The sequence below is a fragment of the Schistosoma mansoni genome, chromosome W (assembly GCF_000237925.1).
Source record: "Schistosoma mansoni strain Puerto Rico chromosome W, complete genome".
Taxonomy (NCBI): Eukaryota; Metazoa; Platyhelminthes; class Trematoda; order Strigeidida; family Schistosomatidae; genus Schistosoma; species Schistosoma mansoni.
In genome coordinates, this window is record NC_031502.1 from 9726290 (window position 1) to 9745604 (window position 19315).

At 36.7% G+C, this 19315-nt stretch overlaps 1 protein-coding gene across 1 annotated transcript in view; it reads right to left on the bottom strand.

Moving 5' to 3' along the window:
- The window catches only part of Smp_180680 (hypothetical protein), a gene marked incomplete at both ends in the record, with an annotated part of 32608 nt that extends 24381 nt beyond the window's left edge, over window positions 1-8227 (bottom strand). Inside the window, 2 exon segments of the mRNA XM_018788477.1 lie at window positions 5137-5242; window positions 7895-8227. Of these exon segments, the coding sequence (XP_018654015.1) occupies window positions 5137-5242; window positions 7895-8227 (439 nt within the window).
- Window positions 8228-19315: the final 11088 nt, after the last annotated feature.

Here is a 19315-nt window from a genome sequence, read left to right on the forward strand (position 1 = left end):
AGTAATGTTACATCCAAAGACATCATCTTTAGTCCCAAAGTATGGACATTTTTTACTTTATCAACAAATTGAAATACATCCTTAACACTATGTTTTACCAGCTTTTCGTGGAGAGGTTTCAATAAAGTTACCAACCATTTAGCTATAGTATGATAAGGAGAGTTATACATATCTATTTATTAATTTTGTAATTGATTGACTGGATTACCAGTTTCCATCCAGTTGAGTTTTGTATTTTATGTTTTATTCGGTAGTATTCAATCAACTATTCTAACTACAGAAAAATTTCTTATATTTAAATATTTAGTATTAAACAGATAAGGGCAGTGACTATGTGTCCCGCATAATCTTCATTTAAGTAAGATAGTGTTGAAATCTCCCCGAGGTGGATCCTGGATCCTGATGACCGATCTAAGATCTTAATGAAGTCTATGTTTGCTTGGAATTCGAATTCATTTTATTTAGCAACACAATGTGCTATTATTACTGATCTATTCATGAACTAACTGGTTTCCTCTTCACGGTAATCAAGAAGCAAATAATATGCAATGTCATATTTTTTTTCCAAAGCGCCAGTCTATAAAATTGCAGTGTGGATACTAGTCTAAGTGATTCGATATAGTAGTTTACTTTGATGGTAAATGGTTGAAAGTAATTAATGGGAAACTTTACCTGATTACACTATGATAGGCTTGGATCAGTTCGAACCCATGTATCATAACACGTGATATGCTTTTGGCATACTGAGACCAATAAAAATATGTATCGAAAACGTGTGAGAAATTCTAAACACTTAATAATCCAAACATAAGAGTATAAAATATTCTAAACCCTTTCTCCACATTTTACATAACGGTCTGATCTTAGTTAGATAACTATTGATGACTAGGAAGTTCTCCATTGTTGTTTCGTTCTAGTATGGGACCCTTCAGAAGGGTGTATTTAGGTAACGTGAACAAAGTTTCAATAGAATTTATTCACACGTACTTTTTTCAGTAGAATCTAAATTGATGATAGTGACAATAGTCTACAAATATAAAAAGGTACATTTTTCAACAGTTTACCTTTAAAAGGTGATTTTGTTATTAATTATTTCCCATCTTATAAATATTCCTTAGATACTTATCTATATAAAGTGAGAAAAAATATTGATGCTTAAAATTGAATAGTGTCAGCGACAATTTAATAGAAACTTTTTAAATTTAAATAACATTCTTTACCGTATCACAATTCAGTGATCAAAAGTGACCATGGTTATGCGTTAATTCAGAATTTATTTATCCAACCATTTAAGACAGTTTGTTGCCAACGATTTGTTGATATTCAGTATCATGGGGGATTTTAAAACTATTTTCGGTTCATATCACAGCTTAAAACCGTGAAGCAATAAGATGACTTTATTAACATGAATAATTTTTACATCCTACCATTAAATGTACCTAATCTAAAAACGAATCCAAGCTTGTTTTCGCTTTGGAGAGAATTAGAATACTAGCGTTGATTTTGGTGCAGGTCCTACCATGCCAGACAGGTCGGTTGAAGAGTGGTAAGATTAAAAGCAGCAAACCCAGGGTCCGAAGGCGAAGTCGTACTGCCGACTGTACAGAGGTGTGACGGCAGTAAGGTGTTTCTTTCAGACAACCAGCGTCTGCAGCGATGCTGCCTTCCCACAAATAAGGAAGAGGTTAGGAAAAGTCGACCCTGAGAATGCACACCTCGGCTTATCCCACGGATTTCCGTCTCTAGAGGTAAGGTCCTTTGAAGAACGGAGCTAACACGTCTAGAATCCCCCACAAAAAGTCTGTACGTGACCGGCCTCAAGCAGTTGTCCCTTGGACTCTGCGGTTAAGCTCCCAGGTCGTTAAGACCAACATTAATCCAACTTCATTTTCACGTCCCTCAAGAAATACCCTTCCACGGTGTGGGCAGCCGGGAAATTATACCAGCCGTCAAACACGTAACAACACACGAAATCAAGTTGGTCATATTCAAATCCTTCCTACGCCTTACAATAACTCTCTTATCTCCTCGACTAACCCTTCTCACGTCCTTTAATCACCTCACACCACTAGGGCGAACGATTCGAGTACACGGAACGTTATTCCTGGTCTCCTGAAACTACGCTCTAAACTACATGTAGGAACTTTTAACGTCCAAACATTGTGTCAAATAGGACAATAGGCTTCCTTAGATAGAAATTTAGAATCTCGCACCATCAATGTGCGCTGCGTCTCTGAAACGCGCATACAAGATCCGAGTAACATCATTCATTTGACCTCACCATGTTAGGCAGCCATGTAAGTAGTGTCCACCCTGAGGCAGCGTGGAATAACATCCAAAAAGCTGTGGAAACAGCAGTGATATCTGTTAATACGGTAAACCATAAGGTTAGGGAGAAACACTGGATCTCAGTAGCATCTACCACACTGATAGATGCTCGTAAACTCATCTCATCTGGCTCTGAACATAACGAAGAGCGGAGTCAGCTTAAGCGCAGGTTAATAAGAAGCCTACGCAATGATCACGAACAGTGGTTGCTTTCGAAAGCAAGAGAGATGGGAAAGGCAGTGGCAATAGGCAACATCAGACAACTGTTCAGACGTGTTAAAGAAACCAGTATTATGAACCCAAATGTCAGTGAAACTATCTCGGAAAAAGATGGACATATTATTCATTCTCAATCTGGGAGACTGGATCGATGGGCAGAACACTTTGGGGATCAGTTCAACTGGCCTTTAGCCACACTTCGGTTTCCCACGATCCCCAGTCGACCTGAATGGCAAGTTAATGTAAATCCTCCAACTCCTTACGAGGTTGAAAAAGCTATAGGAAATCTGAAGCGAGGGAGAGCAGCAGGCCCTGACTGGCTTACCCCTGAGATTTTTAAGGATGGCGGTCCAGTACTAGCAACGAGATTGACTGAGGTCTTAGGTAGAATCTGGGAACTGGACGTAATTCCATCTGACTGGTCCCAATCACTGATTGTGCCAGTCTATAAAAAAGGGCAAAAGTTCTCTTGTGACAATCACAGAGGGATCCGTTTGATGAATATAGTGTCTAAAATATTAGCTTCAATAATACTTGGACGCCTAACCAAAGCTCGTGAAGAGCAGATTAGAGAAAACCAGGCTGGTTTCCGACCTGGACGTGGTTGCATAGACCAGATATTCACTCTGCGTCAGGTTCTAGAACATAGACGCACATCCAGACGCCCCACAATAGTAGTATTTCTTGAACTTAAGGCGGCATTTGACTCCGTTGATTGTGAGGTTCTATGGCAGTGTTAGTCACTGAAAGGAGTACCAAAGAAGTACATTAACCTCATAAAGGCTCTCTACTCGAACACAACTGGTCGAGTTAGAGCTTATGGCGAACTGTCATCAGAATTGATTATCTCAAGTGGTGTTCGTCAGGACTGTCCACTATCGCCATTCTTGTTTAACTTTGTCGTTGACATACTTTTAGAGATAACACTTCCATCATCTAAATCTCCAGGAGTTGAACTTTTACCGGGAGGCTCACTTGTTGACTTAGAATACGCTGATGACATAGTTCTATTTGGTGAAAACGCTGACAAAATGCATTCTGACCACTATAAGCAACAATGCAGACATGTTCGGGATGCGATTCTCTCCCTCGAAGTGCAAAATGTTACTTCAGGATCGGGTTGCATCGGCACCTGAACTAATGATAGGGAGTGAAGTAGTTGAGCGTGTTGACCGCTTCACTTATCTTGGGAATCTCATCAGCCCTTGTGGTCTGGTGTGTGACGAAATCTCAGCACGGATACAGAAGGCTCGTCTAGCCTTCGCCAACTTGCGTCATTTATGGCGTAAGCGAGATGTCCGTCTAGCAACCAAAGAACGGGTTTACTGTGCAGCAGTTCGTTCCGTTCTACTTTATGGCAGTGAAACATGGTTGGTAATAGTAGAGGATATTCGTAGGCTGCTAGTATTCGATCATAGGTGTCTTCGAAGCATTGCTCGTATATCCTGCGACCACCGACTAAGTAATGCAGTTGTTATGAAACGGGTACTAGGTAAGGATGGCAAATCGATTGATGAAGTAGTGAAACTTCATCCGTTGAGGTGGATGGGACATATGTTACGTATGCCCAACCACTGACTGCCCCGACCTGCAATGCTTTATGGTGTAGGAGTAGGTTGGAAGAAAGCTAGTGCCGGCCAGACCGAAACGTGGCACAAATCCATGAAGTCACTGACAATTGGACTGAGACATGTTGGTAGGTGTAGACTACCTGATTGGGATCCGCGAGATGATAGCAACCGATGGTTAGAGACCTTGAATGACATGGCTCGAAATCGTTTGCAATGGCGAAGGTGCATCTACTCTTTGTGTTCTCCCAAATTCTAATCTTCTGAATTCACCATGTCCCTCTATTTTATCTTTCTAAATTTATTTCACTGTATTATACTCCTTGAATAACATCTTCAAACCCTAATCTTTCAGATTACTGAGTATACTTTTACTATATCTACCACTATGGGATTTGAATCAACAACTGCATCTCTGTGCTAATGTGGTATGACAACTCGAACTGATGTACGTACGTACGAAGTTCTACGTTGTGACTGACTGACTGGCTAATTTATTCAGACTTGTAATGTCGATGGTTTAGTGATAAGGCAAAATCCCAAACCCGAAAATTATAGCATAGAAAAAAAGGGCTTGGTTGTTGGGAAAAAATTCAGTCTAATATTTTGGTCAGTCAAACATGAACACTCGAGAATAAGTTAGGAATTAAGTATATAACTCATCAATTTAACTGTATTTCCTATTAAAAGCACTTCACTATGTCGATGTTGTAAATTCTATACATGCACTAAGTTATTGATTAATTTTTATCAAGTTCAGTGTATTCAAGTTTGACTATTGTTCAGAAAAGTAAATGAGATACGACTCAGTATATGTTGATATAGTTGTTGATAAAGGGTTGGACCAGTTGGGCATTTATTATTCTTGCACAATAAAGCCTTCATCTCCAGTTTTACCTTCTTCATTGCAAAAAGCGGTATCAGTATATTTTTGGTTATAACAGATAAAGATACCAACATTTTTCAAATTACAACAAGATGGAAAAACACTTAAATAATTTAAACAGCGTAAATCACATACCGGAGTGACGAACGCGAATTCGGTCATCGAGATTTTTAGATTTTCGTTTTACGACAAGTTTCATTTCAATTTTACCAAGCTTTGATTGCTTCTGAACATTTTTTTCCTATAAGTTATAAAATGAATAGATGTTTAGGTTAAATAAAGTGTTCAAACTCAGTAGTACATAATCAGTTTCAGGAAGACATTGCTAAAATTACTAATAAGTATATACAAGATACCCTTCTTATATATGAAGGTAGTTCAACGCACTCTGAGTTAGATAATCTAAGCTATGCTGCATAACATACTTATACGATACAAAGGAAAAACACAATCCCTTATTACTATTAATAATGAGTATGATACCCGTTGAACAAGTTAGTGATCATCTGCATTTAATAAATTAGTGGATAAACCGTTGAGGTTTGAAGCAATAAGTACTAAGTATGAGTAATAGCTTGAACGTATGCAATGATGAGTCCTGAACAGGATCAAAAGCTCACTCTGAACTATTCTGTTGTTTAAAACGCCAAAATTTAGCAAGCTGGTGATCTAAGACAATGTTAAAAACGTTCTTCCAATGGGGATATGCTGAAAGAGAGACTGATAACATGAAATCCTGGAAATTAACAGCGGAAAAATACACTGACTAGCGTATTAAAATCATGCGGTCTAAACTTTAGAAGATGAATAATTTATTCAAAGACACGATATTACGAAAGAAATATTTTTTAGAGAATTAAAACGCTAGTTATTTCTTAGTTTTCTTTAAATTATACTTGAAATAATTACATTAAGATACCTGTTTTCGAAAACAGCCAGAGAAGTTTAGTTTAAGGAAAGGAATATTGGTTCGTCTTACTCTTCAGTCGAAATATTGTGCTTCTTTAAATATTCATGAGTAACTTCTATCCATGCGTTTTGTACTAGTGTGAATAACGATGGCAAAAGTATGTCAGACATTGATACGAATTGGTTTCTTTCTGTGTTTGAAATCAAGAAGCGAAACAAGTTGGATTGAATCGCCTTTTTCTGGTTTAAAAAGTTAATGTAACTGTCCTTCCAGACATAACTTCGAGGAATATATTTCGGTCAATTATCGAAATAGAAATAAGAAACGACAACTCAATTACTTACTCACTCCTGTTACCCCTCGCGGAGGAGCATGGGCTGCTAAAAAACGCCAACCAGATTAAACAAATTAAACCATTTAGACAGCTCAATTAGTGCCTAAAAGCGCTTTTCACAAAGCTTGCTAGATTCATAGTTTACCTATAATTATTATTTAAAATTAGAAATCCTTGTAATGGTGTCAACTTCAGAGAGATGAACTACCCACGAACAACCCTGAATTTTTCGTGACTATGATGAGGAGATCCAGATCTTTTATTTTTTAAACTGTAGCTGGATGATGGCAAAACTATAATTTATGGACGAATCAATCAGATAAAAGATAACCAGTATTGGGTTTTGGCACGAAATTCATTCATCCATTTGGCTAAATAGCGCTTCGGCATTTTAGCTTATGTCAGTTTGTGACAAAAACCCTAAATCTAGATCATGACCCTAACCATAAACTGTAAATCATAATTCTAATTCTTCACATTGCTTAATAACCCCCATTTAGTCCTAGTTAGTGGGTGGACATCTTCAAAGTCACTTTAGCGTTGCTTAAAGAACGTCCATAGTCTCACCATTTAAATGATAGTTCAGCAATATATTTCATTACCCAATTATGTCTAAAAAATAACAAATAACACATTCTAATATTTCTCAACGAGAATATGAGTTAGTAATACACTGTACAATAAGTTGACGTCTGGATTCAGTTTGAATCGTGATTATAAATTGGATTAATTGTTGAAACACCCATGAATAGTGGTCTGTTAGGGCATTTATATGAAATGATAATTGCTTTTTACGTAGTTAGGTAGTTTGTTTTAATTTTAAAGCAATATCTTCAAGACCTTGTTCATTTTTAGCAACCCAAGTGTGTTCTAGTCAGGCAGTTAATCGGTCACAATCAACTTAGAGTCTGGCATGAATGTGTGAAAGCTACACTCTCCATATCGCAGTTGCACGATAAGATGAAGTTAACAAGATGAATAGTGAAAAAAAAATCGAAATGATATAGTAGGTATGATAACGATAAAGGCTAAACATCGGCGAAATTGTACAAAAAGTCAGAATAAAAAGGCATCTATGTAGAAATGCTGAAACTAAAGATCTAGAATAAGGTAAAGAGTGAATTCATCTGTGTCTTATAATCGACTATGAACCATATAACCCAAAGTCTCCAAGCACTGGTTGTATAGCGAAGGCTCTGACCAGGTAGTTTGTATCTCACAAATTGTCTCGGACCAACAGTCAATTGATTTATGGAATGATGCTACGCTTTAGTGTAGAGGCTCATCGATTTCTTCAAGTTTGTTATTACACTGACATGACCTATCGTGGTGGCTGGTGGTTGGTAATACGTAAAATACATTTCCCAATTACCTCAACTGATCAAAATCCACAATCACATATATCATATACTACTTGTAATACCATTACTTAATTTATGTGCCTCAAATTCAGTCTGACAATGAATTGTTATATGAATTCTAAAATCAAATAAAATTGTATTCAGACGCCATTTGTTTCCTGAGTATCAACATTGTAATATGGACTTTTGAGTAAATGAGGTCCGAGAATCTACTAGAAAGTGGTTGAACTGTGAGAAGTTTTGTTGTACTTTTTAAAATAATAATAATAACAAAGGGGATCTACCTACTTTTGTATGAATTGGTTCCAATTGGATATTTGATTTGCTTGTTGTTTCATAAGGGTCAAAAGATTTTGCAGTAACCTTGAAAGCGCTTGGTGGTCTGTAACCAGTTCTTGTTTGTAGTGTGTTCAACAGTGATCTCGTTTTATCTTTAGGTGTAAATGGCCTACATGTTGAAACAGAACGAAGCCAATCTCTTGATTCTTTGACTATTTGAGCAGATGTTGATTTGCCCTCAGGTAATTCATAAAATGCTCTAACTGGATTAGAATTTGTGGTAACTGTGCGGTTTAACAGGTCTGAATTAGATGTACCCTTCCTCAAACTAGGAGTTGCCATCTACAGTTAGAAAAAAATTTGGTTATATGTGAGTATTATTTCTAGGTGAATTAAGAATAGCCTTTTATCAGTGGCTAGTAGTAGAATAAAAGACATTATAATAGGGTATTTGATGAATTTGACTTGAAATTTTGAATTTTAGTCTGATATCATGACATCTTAATGATAAAGATCATAAGCATAAGGAAATGATTTGGTTAGTTTTAAAAATGTGGACAGTTTGATTCGGACACAGAAGCTTGATGTGTTACCATTTCACGCAAGATTGTTTAAATATACGCTGATGAAGAGCCACGCATTAAGATAAAAAATTTAGTTGACTCTTATCTCCGACTGTTCTCTGAATGATGAAAACCACAAAGGCTTTTACGAATTACCTTGTTGTACGAAACATCGAATTCCCTAGTAAAATGCATATGTCAAAAGGTTATTTTGTTGGTAAATAAGTATAAAAATTCCAAATGAGTGGTAATTTTTGAAGAATACTGTTAGAAACCAGAGAACGAACACATCAATCTCTTCCTCATTAGGTGTTCGTTAGCTAATTTATATTAGTCCCCTAGATTTTTGAGAACGCGATAAGACAAATTCACTTCATTTCTTAATGCTTGCAATTCCTGCTCTACTGTAGTTTGTAAGATTATATATTATGTAACTTGCACAATATGATTGGAATAAACTTTTAAGAACATGGTGCAAATGAGTCCATTTAATTTCGGTGATTTCTTATTAGTCGGTGATTAAAAGACCCTAAATTAACCCCAGCCAAATCGTAAATATAACAATGCCGAAGGATGATGACTATGGAAATCGATGGAAATGAACTAGAACGCGATACAAGTCGGTCAAGATTCTTTATAAACTCACTTGCTGTTGATAGCGTCTTTAAACACGAGCTCTGGTTTAACTTACTGCATCTACCAAAACCCCAGAATATCAACGACTAGCTTATTCCAAGTAAGACACCACTATTATCCAATTTGGAGGTTAAAGTGTTTCGGAGTTCAGAAGGTCCACCATGAAGACGGTGATGGTTCCAGCCCAGCGGCAAGCAACGCAACTTCAAAACTAACACACATACAGAAAGAGACGGATAGTCTACAACCTACACAGTCCCGTTGTGATGAATGACGTTTGTTCAAACCACGTTCATAATATCGCAAATGAATAAAATGCTAAGTGAGAATGAAATTGATGAGAATATCAGCAGAAGCAACTCCGGCACCCAAAAATACATCACAGTTGGTATTAGTGAATATGTTATAAACTTACTTCCTAGTTGTTCAAATCTATCGATTGTTGTACAGTTGCAGTGGAATATAGGGCGACTTAAGTTTACTCAATAATTGCTTTATCTACAGGTGGAAGGGAAATCATCGACCAGAAGAGAAACCTCTAACAATACAAACAACGAGAATCTGAAACCCACCATAGAGCTTCTCAATAAAAACTTTGGTAAGTCCATATTGAAATCAATCCATTGGGTTTGTAACACTTCTGAGTAAACTGATGATCATAAACACAAATACGGATAAAAGAGTAGTCCAGAATTTTTGGCTTCATTAGTTCTTCAGATGATGTTGCTTAAGATTAAAGATATTTTAAAACAGTACTCAATTCTAACGAAACCATTTTAGTGGAAAATTATGACCACAAAAATAAGAATAGCTTATATCTGGAATCTGCAGGTGTATTTTTAACGTTTCGAAACCAAATCGGATTGGAGATGAATGTAAAATTAAGAAAAAACACAACCCTATTTAGCTAACTCTCTATATATAAGACAGGGAACAAATCACGATTAAAAATGAGTAGGTTGTGAATTTGTGTGAAAATTTACCCAAATAAATATATTAAGTGGTCACGAACTTGATTAAAACAAGAAATTCAATCCGGTCATCAATAACATTAAACCTTTAAGAAATAGACAGGAACAAGATGGTGCTTCACATCAGTACAAAAAGGAAAAAATAGAGGACAGAGCAGAGAAGCTGAATTAAATGTATCAATAATATTGAACAACATATATAATTTGGGTTTAAAAACAAATGGAATAGATCATTAGGAAGTGGGCAGTGATACTAAAGTTACTGCAAAAACTATAAAAATAATGCTACTGTTCGCCAACTTTATTTACATTTTTCAAAGCATCACACAAAGACCCCAAAAGTGGAAGTTTTCAGTGCAATGATATCTCATGTTCCACTGCAAGCATAGGAATAAATAGTTTTTTTCATATTTAAATAATATTCAATCATTAAGACAGTGAATCGACTGTCTAAACACGCACGAGATTGCGCACTTTCATAGTTTAGAATTGGTCAACAACCATCCCGACCTTAGATTATTCTTATAGTGTTACCCGCTCTCATTGTCACTATTAATCCATTAGAAAATAGCTATTTTCTTCAAAATTTATCCTCCTGAACACGACTCAACTTCTCATCAATTTTTGAGAGCTTTTTTAAAGCCCTACAGAAGCACTGGCAGCTTAGTTAAAATACTTGTTGAGCAACTATGTAAACCAAACTACTGAGTGGTATATTCGCTCTCTGACTGAAAGAACCATTTCCAACATGTAGCTTAAGACTTCAGTGTGTTGATTGAGTTTCAAGAAGTGCAATGATTAGAACCAACAACAATGTAATTGCCAGATACAAAATATAAACTAAGTAGTAAGTGAGATTCAGCAACCTTCAGTGGTCTAAGTGTATAAACTTTAGTGACACCGTCAAAGTATAAGGTGTACTTGTTCATGTATTATTTATGGATTTCGTAAATGGATTCAACAATCTTTAGAATGATAAAAATTATCATCAACTTTTACAAGAAATTTCACATTAAATGAGCAGTAAATTTGCTCTAGCGGCTTTGGCAAGTGGCTTCTTGTTTATTTTTGCTTTCGTTACACACAACTAATCTTTCATGAAACTCAATCTGCTTGTTTTAGCTAGTATGGATAAAATTAGATTACATAAACATTTAAGCTATAGAGAAGACAATTGATAGTGATAATAACTTGAAGCTAAGAAAATTTTAAACTTTTATTAAACATAGCAATAATCCGTGGTGTTTCTTATCACCTGAAAGACCGACTGAAGGGAAGTACAATCCGAAGTTCCATACCTACCTTCAAGTACAAGGGAAAACCTTCAAATATTTACGATTCCAAGTTATTTCTATCGAGTGGGCATCAGAAAGGTGACCTTAAAACTCCCACATCTTTGCTCTTTTCTCTAATTGTAAAACATGAGGTGACTTTATGTCGATTTAGACCTCAGTAAATCATTTGTTATCGCTCCTCTAAAATCAATCATCATCAAGGCGGCCACAAAAGGATTCAAATATTGCGACTAGATTGAACTAAGGTGGGGCTTCAATTTTCTAATCCAGTGGTCAACGAATGGAATCTCTTAACCCAAACGGGTTGCATCGATCTCGTCGGTGAACCCTTTCATGGCAAAAAAGAGTCTCCACTGTAAAACACTGTAAAAATTAACACATTTCAACTGACCTGTTATACTTGTCATAGAAGAGTGACTGGTTTATAACACTTTGACTAGTTTAAACTACCTTCCCAGAAATAAAACGACCATGAGTATTAATGGATACACTTCAGAAAACAGATAACACATGACTTGAACAAAGAAGGCAGGAATAGATGGAACGTCATACTATGCAATTCAGGTTCCATGTTTCTGCATGATCATTCGGAGTGGTCACATCTCTGTTGGTAAATATTTCCAAAAGGAAGCCAAGTCATAAATAGTCACAAAATGCTCACATCATGTTGAGTAAACAGAGTGGTTAGAATAAATATTCATTTTTAAATGAACTCGCTGCAGACTATTATTTTTAATCTTATTTCCTCTTAATTTTGTCTGAATTTAATAGCCTTGTGAATCTCATATTCTCCAGCTCCTATCGCTGAACTCTGATCCACATTTTTCAACCAACAGTCAAGAATTTGCATAACCTTATGAAGAGTAGAACCTCGAAAGTATGTTTACAGATGCAATTTACTTATGACTGTTGTTGAATTGTAGATAATTGTTTTAATCCCAATAGATTAAACTGCAGAATTCTAGGGCATGAAAAATTAAACAACCCCATATAATGTGTTCATACTGGTTGTAAAACAAAGAACTCATAAGCCTAGAGTTGAAATATTATATCCCTGTAGTTAATAAAGATTAGACCTTGTGATTCCAATGACGTAAAGAGCCAAACAACTGAGAATAATGATATGCTATTAGTAGAAAACGATTCAGTAACAACGTCTGAAAGCACGGTTTAAGTAATCACGTAACAGAGATTAGGACCAAATCTTTTAGATAATCAAAAAGGTGTAAAACTTGTCTAGATATAGGTTTAAGAGACAGTTATCGAAATAAATTTTCCAAATCAAATCCCAATAGATCACAAAAACTGAATTTAAAATGAAAATTCCTATACACAACAAATACCTGATTTACCAAACTCACAATTATTTAAATGTCATTAAATCGAGTCTTTCACCCAAATTGATTAAACTTGGGCAGTGGCGTCTTTTCAAGATTTAAAATATCAATATATTAGACCTTTCAGACAAATCCAATTTTTTTCATCCAAATCTTTGGTGTTTTGAAATATTTTGACAATTTGTTTACGCAGTAACGCGTAATTTCAAAATCCTGTCAAGGTTTTACATTGAAAAAACAACGAGAAGAAAATTGAAAATCTTTAAACTTTATATTATTTTCATGTAAAGGATGAGTGATCTTTTGATTTTACTTTTGCAGCGTCGTCATGACGAGAAAACGCGAATTTTTAAAATTGGTCAGTTCATGATTTCTACTGTTAGTTTGTTTCTTGACCAACATTCATTCATACGTAAGATTTCACTTCATCACTTTGCACCCATTTCTTCTATTTTTGGGAGACAGAGTTTGGATAAATTGAAGATATATAGATATATTGTTTAGTAGTCTTCAGTCTTCAGTAATAAGGATAGAAGGTCTAGTGACCTATTTTAATCCTTGCAGTTTGTTACACTGTGGAGGTCCAATCTCGTCTTGAATATATCAACAGAAGGTGCTGATATTACGTGTTCTGGTAGAGAATTCCAGTAATTCACTACTCGGTGCGAGAAACGAAACTCCAGACGTAGACGATTTGATCTCGGTTTTTGGACTTTCTTTGAATGTCCTCTCAAATGCTCAGCCCTAGACGGGAGGAAAAGATAGGACATGTTAGTACCAAGGTCATCGTTCAGGATTCGATATGCCAATATTAGATCACCCCGTATTCGCCGGTAAGATAACGGAAATAAGTTGAGGTGTCTCAGTCTGTCTTCATAAGATAGGCTAGATAAGCCTTTTACCATTTTTGTCCCGCGGCGTTGGACTCGTTCCAACATATCCGCCTCATATTTGAAACAAGGACTCGCTGCTTGAATCCCATATTCCAAATGTGGCCGTACGAAAGTTGGGTATAATAATCTAAACATTTCCCCATCCAGATACCGGAAAGATCTACGAATAGACCATAATGCCCTATAGCCTTTTGCAGCAGCAGCCTTACAGTGACTGGTTGTTTTGAGATCATTACTTAGTATGACTCCTAAATCTTTATAGTTTCTTACTTTGGGCAACACTAGTCCACATAATGTGTAGTGATACGAATCATCATAGTTATTTAATTGCATCACAACACTTTTATTAGGGTTTACTTCTAGTGACCACCCATTCATCCATGCAACTAGTGAGTTAAGATCTTCCTGTAAAACTATTCTGTCTGACATACTATATATGGGTCTCCAAATCTTAATGTCATCGGCGAATAGTAGGACGGATGACTTAGCTATAGCTGGTAATTCATTTATATAAAGTAAAAAGAGAAGAGGACCTAAAATCGTGCCTTGGGGGACGCCACTTTTTACTGGTTCCCACGATGAGAGAGCCCCATTTACTCTTACCCTTTGTCTTCTTTCATGAAGAAAGTCACTTATCCAGTCTATGACTGCATAATGGATTCCAAAACTTTCTAGTTTCAATTTAAGACCAGAATGGGAAACCTTATCAAAGGCTTTACTTAGATCTATGAAAATGACATCTACAGGAATATTGCGATCTTTTGCCTCAGCCCAATCTTCTCTTGCAATGAGAAGATTTGTCAAACATGATAGACCTTTTCGAAAACCATGTTGTTCCTTTGACAAAAGATCATGTCTTTCCACGTAGTTTATAACAGCCATCCGAATAATTTTTTCCATTAGTTTTACAACTGCACTAGTTAAGCTGACGGGTCGATAGTTACTAACTAAATCCCTACCCCCAGTCTTATACACCGGACTGATTATTGCGTCCTTCCAGTCTCTGGGCAATCTGGACTGCCGTAGGGACATATCGAACAGCATCGCTAAGGGTTCAGCAATAACATCTGAGAGGGCTTTCATAATCCGAGGATGAATATCATCAGGACCACTAGACTTATCAGGTTTGAGATGCTGGAGTAGGCTTAAAACAGTTTCTTTCTTAATAACTACAGGGTCCATCAACAAGTCGCCACAATCACAATGAATAGGTGATCGTTCCTCATTATTGGAAGAAAAAACTTTACTGAAATATTCCGAAAAAGCTTCCGCTTTTTCGGTATCATTTCTTGCCAAACTTAACGGATTTTCTTGTATCAAAAGTGATGGTATTCCATCACTTCTCTGAGTTCGCCTCTTTATATACGAGAATAACCGTTTTGGACTATGTTTGCAATCCCTAACCAATTGTTTTTCGTATGACCGTCTAGTTCTACTAATTAACGCTTTACAATTATTTCTAATCTTACGATAACTAGATCTGTACTGTTCTAAGCTAGTAGAGATGAACATGTTCCAGTGTTTTTTTCTACACCTAAGGAGTTTCTTAACTTCTTTATTTATCCACGGTGGACTATTGTTCGGTCTACGTGGCACCAAGTATGGTATGAACGGGGACGTGACTGCACTAAACTTGCCTTTAAATACAGACCACGCCTCATCAACTGATGAGCTAGTATCTACTGACCAATCTATCTTAGTAGCACAATCCTGAATTTCTGGTATGTTAGCTCTCCATATGTTTGGGCGAGGCTTAATCTGATCGTATATCATATCGCTAGCTCTAAACGTGAATGATAAAACAGCGTGATCGCTATTTACTAACGGGGGAAGAATATTTAGGTTGGCAATATCCTCAGTCTCATGAGTAATTACCAAGTCCAACAGAGAAGAACCTTGGTTTACACCAAAACGTGTAGGTTTGGATACATGTTGTACTAGTGCATGTTCCATTACTGTTTCCAAGAGCCTGCTATCAAATGAGTTTATAGAGCATTTCGTGGTCATCTCAGTCCAACTAATGTCAGGTGCATTAAAGTCTCCTAATATCAAGCATCTGTTATTTGCACTCCATAGCCGAATGTGCTCTAAAATAAAGTCATCAGCTAAGCAGATTGGGCTGCGATAGATGACACCGAGTGCAAATGTACAACATCCGACAGTGAGTTCACAGCTAATGGCTTCACTAGTTCCACTATCATGGGATTCGCAAACGGAGGAGCGGATATTTATACTATTGGCTATGTATAGAAGGACGCCACCTCCTTTCCTGCATCTATGTCTATCACTTCTTAAACAATGATATCCGGATAATTCTGGGGTGATATCGAAGTCATGGACTAACCAAGTTTCCGTCACAGCTACAATGAGTGGCCTTAATTTGTCCACCAGTGTTCCTAGCTCGTAGAATTTATGTTTTAGACTACGGGCATTGGCATATAAAACTCCTAGGGGGAACGACCTATCCACACAGGCCTTGGTAGCATTCGCTTCCAAGACCTGACTATTCGAAAACCCACCAATCGGAGATTTTCTTCACCGTTTTGTCGACGGGTTTCTAGTTCAGCTAGTGCCGTCTTCCTTTTTATTCTATCTTCAAGAGATACATCCGGTCGCATTCGAATGTCAGAGTTGTCGTGACTTCGAGCGTTACTTAACAGAAGATTGCGTTGTTTCTCCGACCCTAAGATTACCTTAAGGAGTCTACACGGTCGGGGTAGAACACTGTCATCGGCTCTTTTACCTATTCTAATTAATTTTTTGACCTGAACACCTTTAGTGTTATCTGGTAATATGCTACGGATATATTCTCCGAGCCTCTCTAAGTCATGGGTGTGTCTAACCTTAGGATCTGGATCGTTAGACTCTGGCAATTTACTCACAATAATATTCGATGATATTAAATTCCTCTCAGTCGCACTAGGATGATGATCTGCCGTTCTATCAGAGTGCGATAATGCATTGAGTGACTCAGACTGTGAGTTCCTCAATGGCTTGTCAACCAAGTGTGCTTTATCATTAGCTTTTTTTCCTTTCCTTTTCCTCTTTACTGCGGTCCATTTTTGGTCATTCAGGACAGCTGCATTGGGACTATTGGGGACGGTGACGGTTTTATCCGGGTCCTCAATTTCTACTAAAGATACATGATTACTCATGTCAATACCATGTGGTGATTTACTCCTCGTTGGTTGTAACGGAAGTTTCACTTCGTCATTAATTAGAGTAGGTTGTTCAGCACGTTTTGTAACAGCACTTACAACACTGACACAGTCTTCACTGTCAGTGCTTGCGTTACTAGCGCACCCACTATCTTTCTTTTTACAGGCTAGAGCCAATAGGCTCATAGCCTCTTGAATTAATGTCGTCTTGTTAGTACAGCAGAACATACAAAGCCAGTGCGAGTTAGGCTTAGAACATCTTTTGTATGCAGCTGGACTGAGACGGGTACACATCTTGTGGTACCATTTTTTGCATTCATCGCACTGCATCCCTTCATCTACGGGGAATAAACAGTTCGGCTGTCCACATTTGAATGAACTACCAACCATTGTAATCAGATTAGGTTTAAAAACAATATGATCACAATAATAGCACAAGCGTCAGAGTATATGCAAAAGAAGGAACCAAGAGACAAAGTTTTCAATAAAATTTCAAACCTTAACTAGATTGATTTAAGTTAAAGTAGACCGAGAATGCTTTTGATACAGCAAATACACAAAAGCAACGATAATCACAACAAGTATGAAAGTCACTGTCGAAGTCTTAATCATGACTAGTGAAATTGAGTATCTCTACTATACTTATTGAACTCTGCCAAATACATAATATCGTAACTTGGTACTAAGAAACGACAAAGAGATGCATTAACGGGTATTTTCTATGTCTCTTGCCTTTCTCAAAAATTTTCGACTTCACATGTGTCATATATGTGATGAATAGTAGACATTCCGGCGTAATATTTAGGCGAAAAGTAGACAACTGAGTGACCTTTGAAACGCAGAGCTGCTTAAAGAGGAACGTCCGCACTATCTCCCCCGGGCAGGCGAAAAAGAAGATATTTTGGCGCGTTTCCCCCTTATTTTTCCCTTATTTTCCAATAGATTTTCTTTTTATTGGTTGTATAAGTAAATAATCGGTTTGCATGTCTTGTTAACTAACACCATAAGTAAAAAGACGAATATGATCAAATATAACACCAATATATGCATATCTTTTTCGCTAGAATTGCCATTTCTATCTGATTCCAATACGATTTGTTCATCGATTGTTTTTGATAAAACATCGGGCTTCTAAATTCACTCTTTTTCATTAAGTATGTTTCTGAACGACTGCCTGATTGTAACACAGCTTATGGCCAGATTTAATATTGTATGTTGTTTTGGTATTACGTGTACTAGTTGCAGCTGGAGAGTTTAAAAGCCAAGAACAAACAAGATACTTTTGACAGGTTCTCCCACTGGGTGGTTAACTCTCTAGTTGACTCATTCAGTGAAAGAAACTGGAAAGACTCAAGAGAATACGGTAAGCTGACTAGCCCAGACCCTCGGTCATCTGTCTTGAACATAAGCATCTACAACTGTGTAGCATGGAAATGTAAATTTTACAACTTCTACATTACAAGATGTATTGAACGGAGACTTGGTGGGGTTAGCTGATTTGTTGTTTAATGTTACAGAGTGCTTTGATAAAATACGAAAACCGTACATCAAATACATCATTTGAACATCTTCCTTCAGTTGTCTTTTGTACGCGTTATGATTCTTTCAACTCTCTCGTTGTTACAGTTGCTTCCTTTTCATATTCCTGTTTTCTTCAATTCAATCTTCTGCTCCCAGGCATTCCATTTCTGGTTGGCGTTACATAATACCAACATTTGCCAACATAATTAGTATACGTCACGAAGGTAGATTGAATCTAGCCAATCCCTCATGTCACGATAGCTCAATAGCTTCAAGAATTTGCTTAAGTGCGATTCATTAAGGTTTTTCTTGCAGATCATCTTTTTTCTCACTTTTACTTTATTGCACATACAGTGCATAACATGAAAAACCTTTACTACCATCTCTATCAAATTTCCTTCAACTTGAAGACCAACTACTTTTATAAACGCTATTTTAGAGTTTTAATTGTTTATCTACCATTCTAATAACTTCTAAATCTGTCTTTCTCAGGTAAAGACATTATTACCGGGATCGAAAATTCAATCATGAGTCACGATTTACGTTTATAAGTTTGGCGTACTCCCAGTTGACATAGAAACGTAATTCGGATTTCTCACGCAGTTTTTAACTAAAACCACCGTTAAATTTACATCAGAAAATAGGAAGAGTAGGTCTTTATCCGTTTTTACAGAGTTATGTGCTCATAAGTATCTTAATTGTCATGTAAAATTGTATATTATTCTGGATTATCTTATACTAGCGGTGGATAAAATAATAGTGTAGTCTTTAAAAATAAAATTACTTTCTAATCTCTATCACATTCCATTAGCCTCCATTCAGAGCCCCAAAAAATTAGGGACGAAGAAATTATAATTTGTATCATAAAGGATATAGATTTGTTCTCGATTCATCGACTTCTGCAAATTATATCTTCTTTTTATAACAATAATCTTATTCATTTTCATATTCCTATTCTACTTTTGTTGTAAGGCTGCTCCACATTCTTCTATGTTTTTGCTATATGTACTTGCTCAACTTGGGTCTCTAGGTTGAAGTAGTTGAACAAAAAATCGT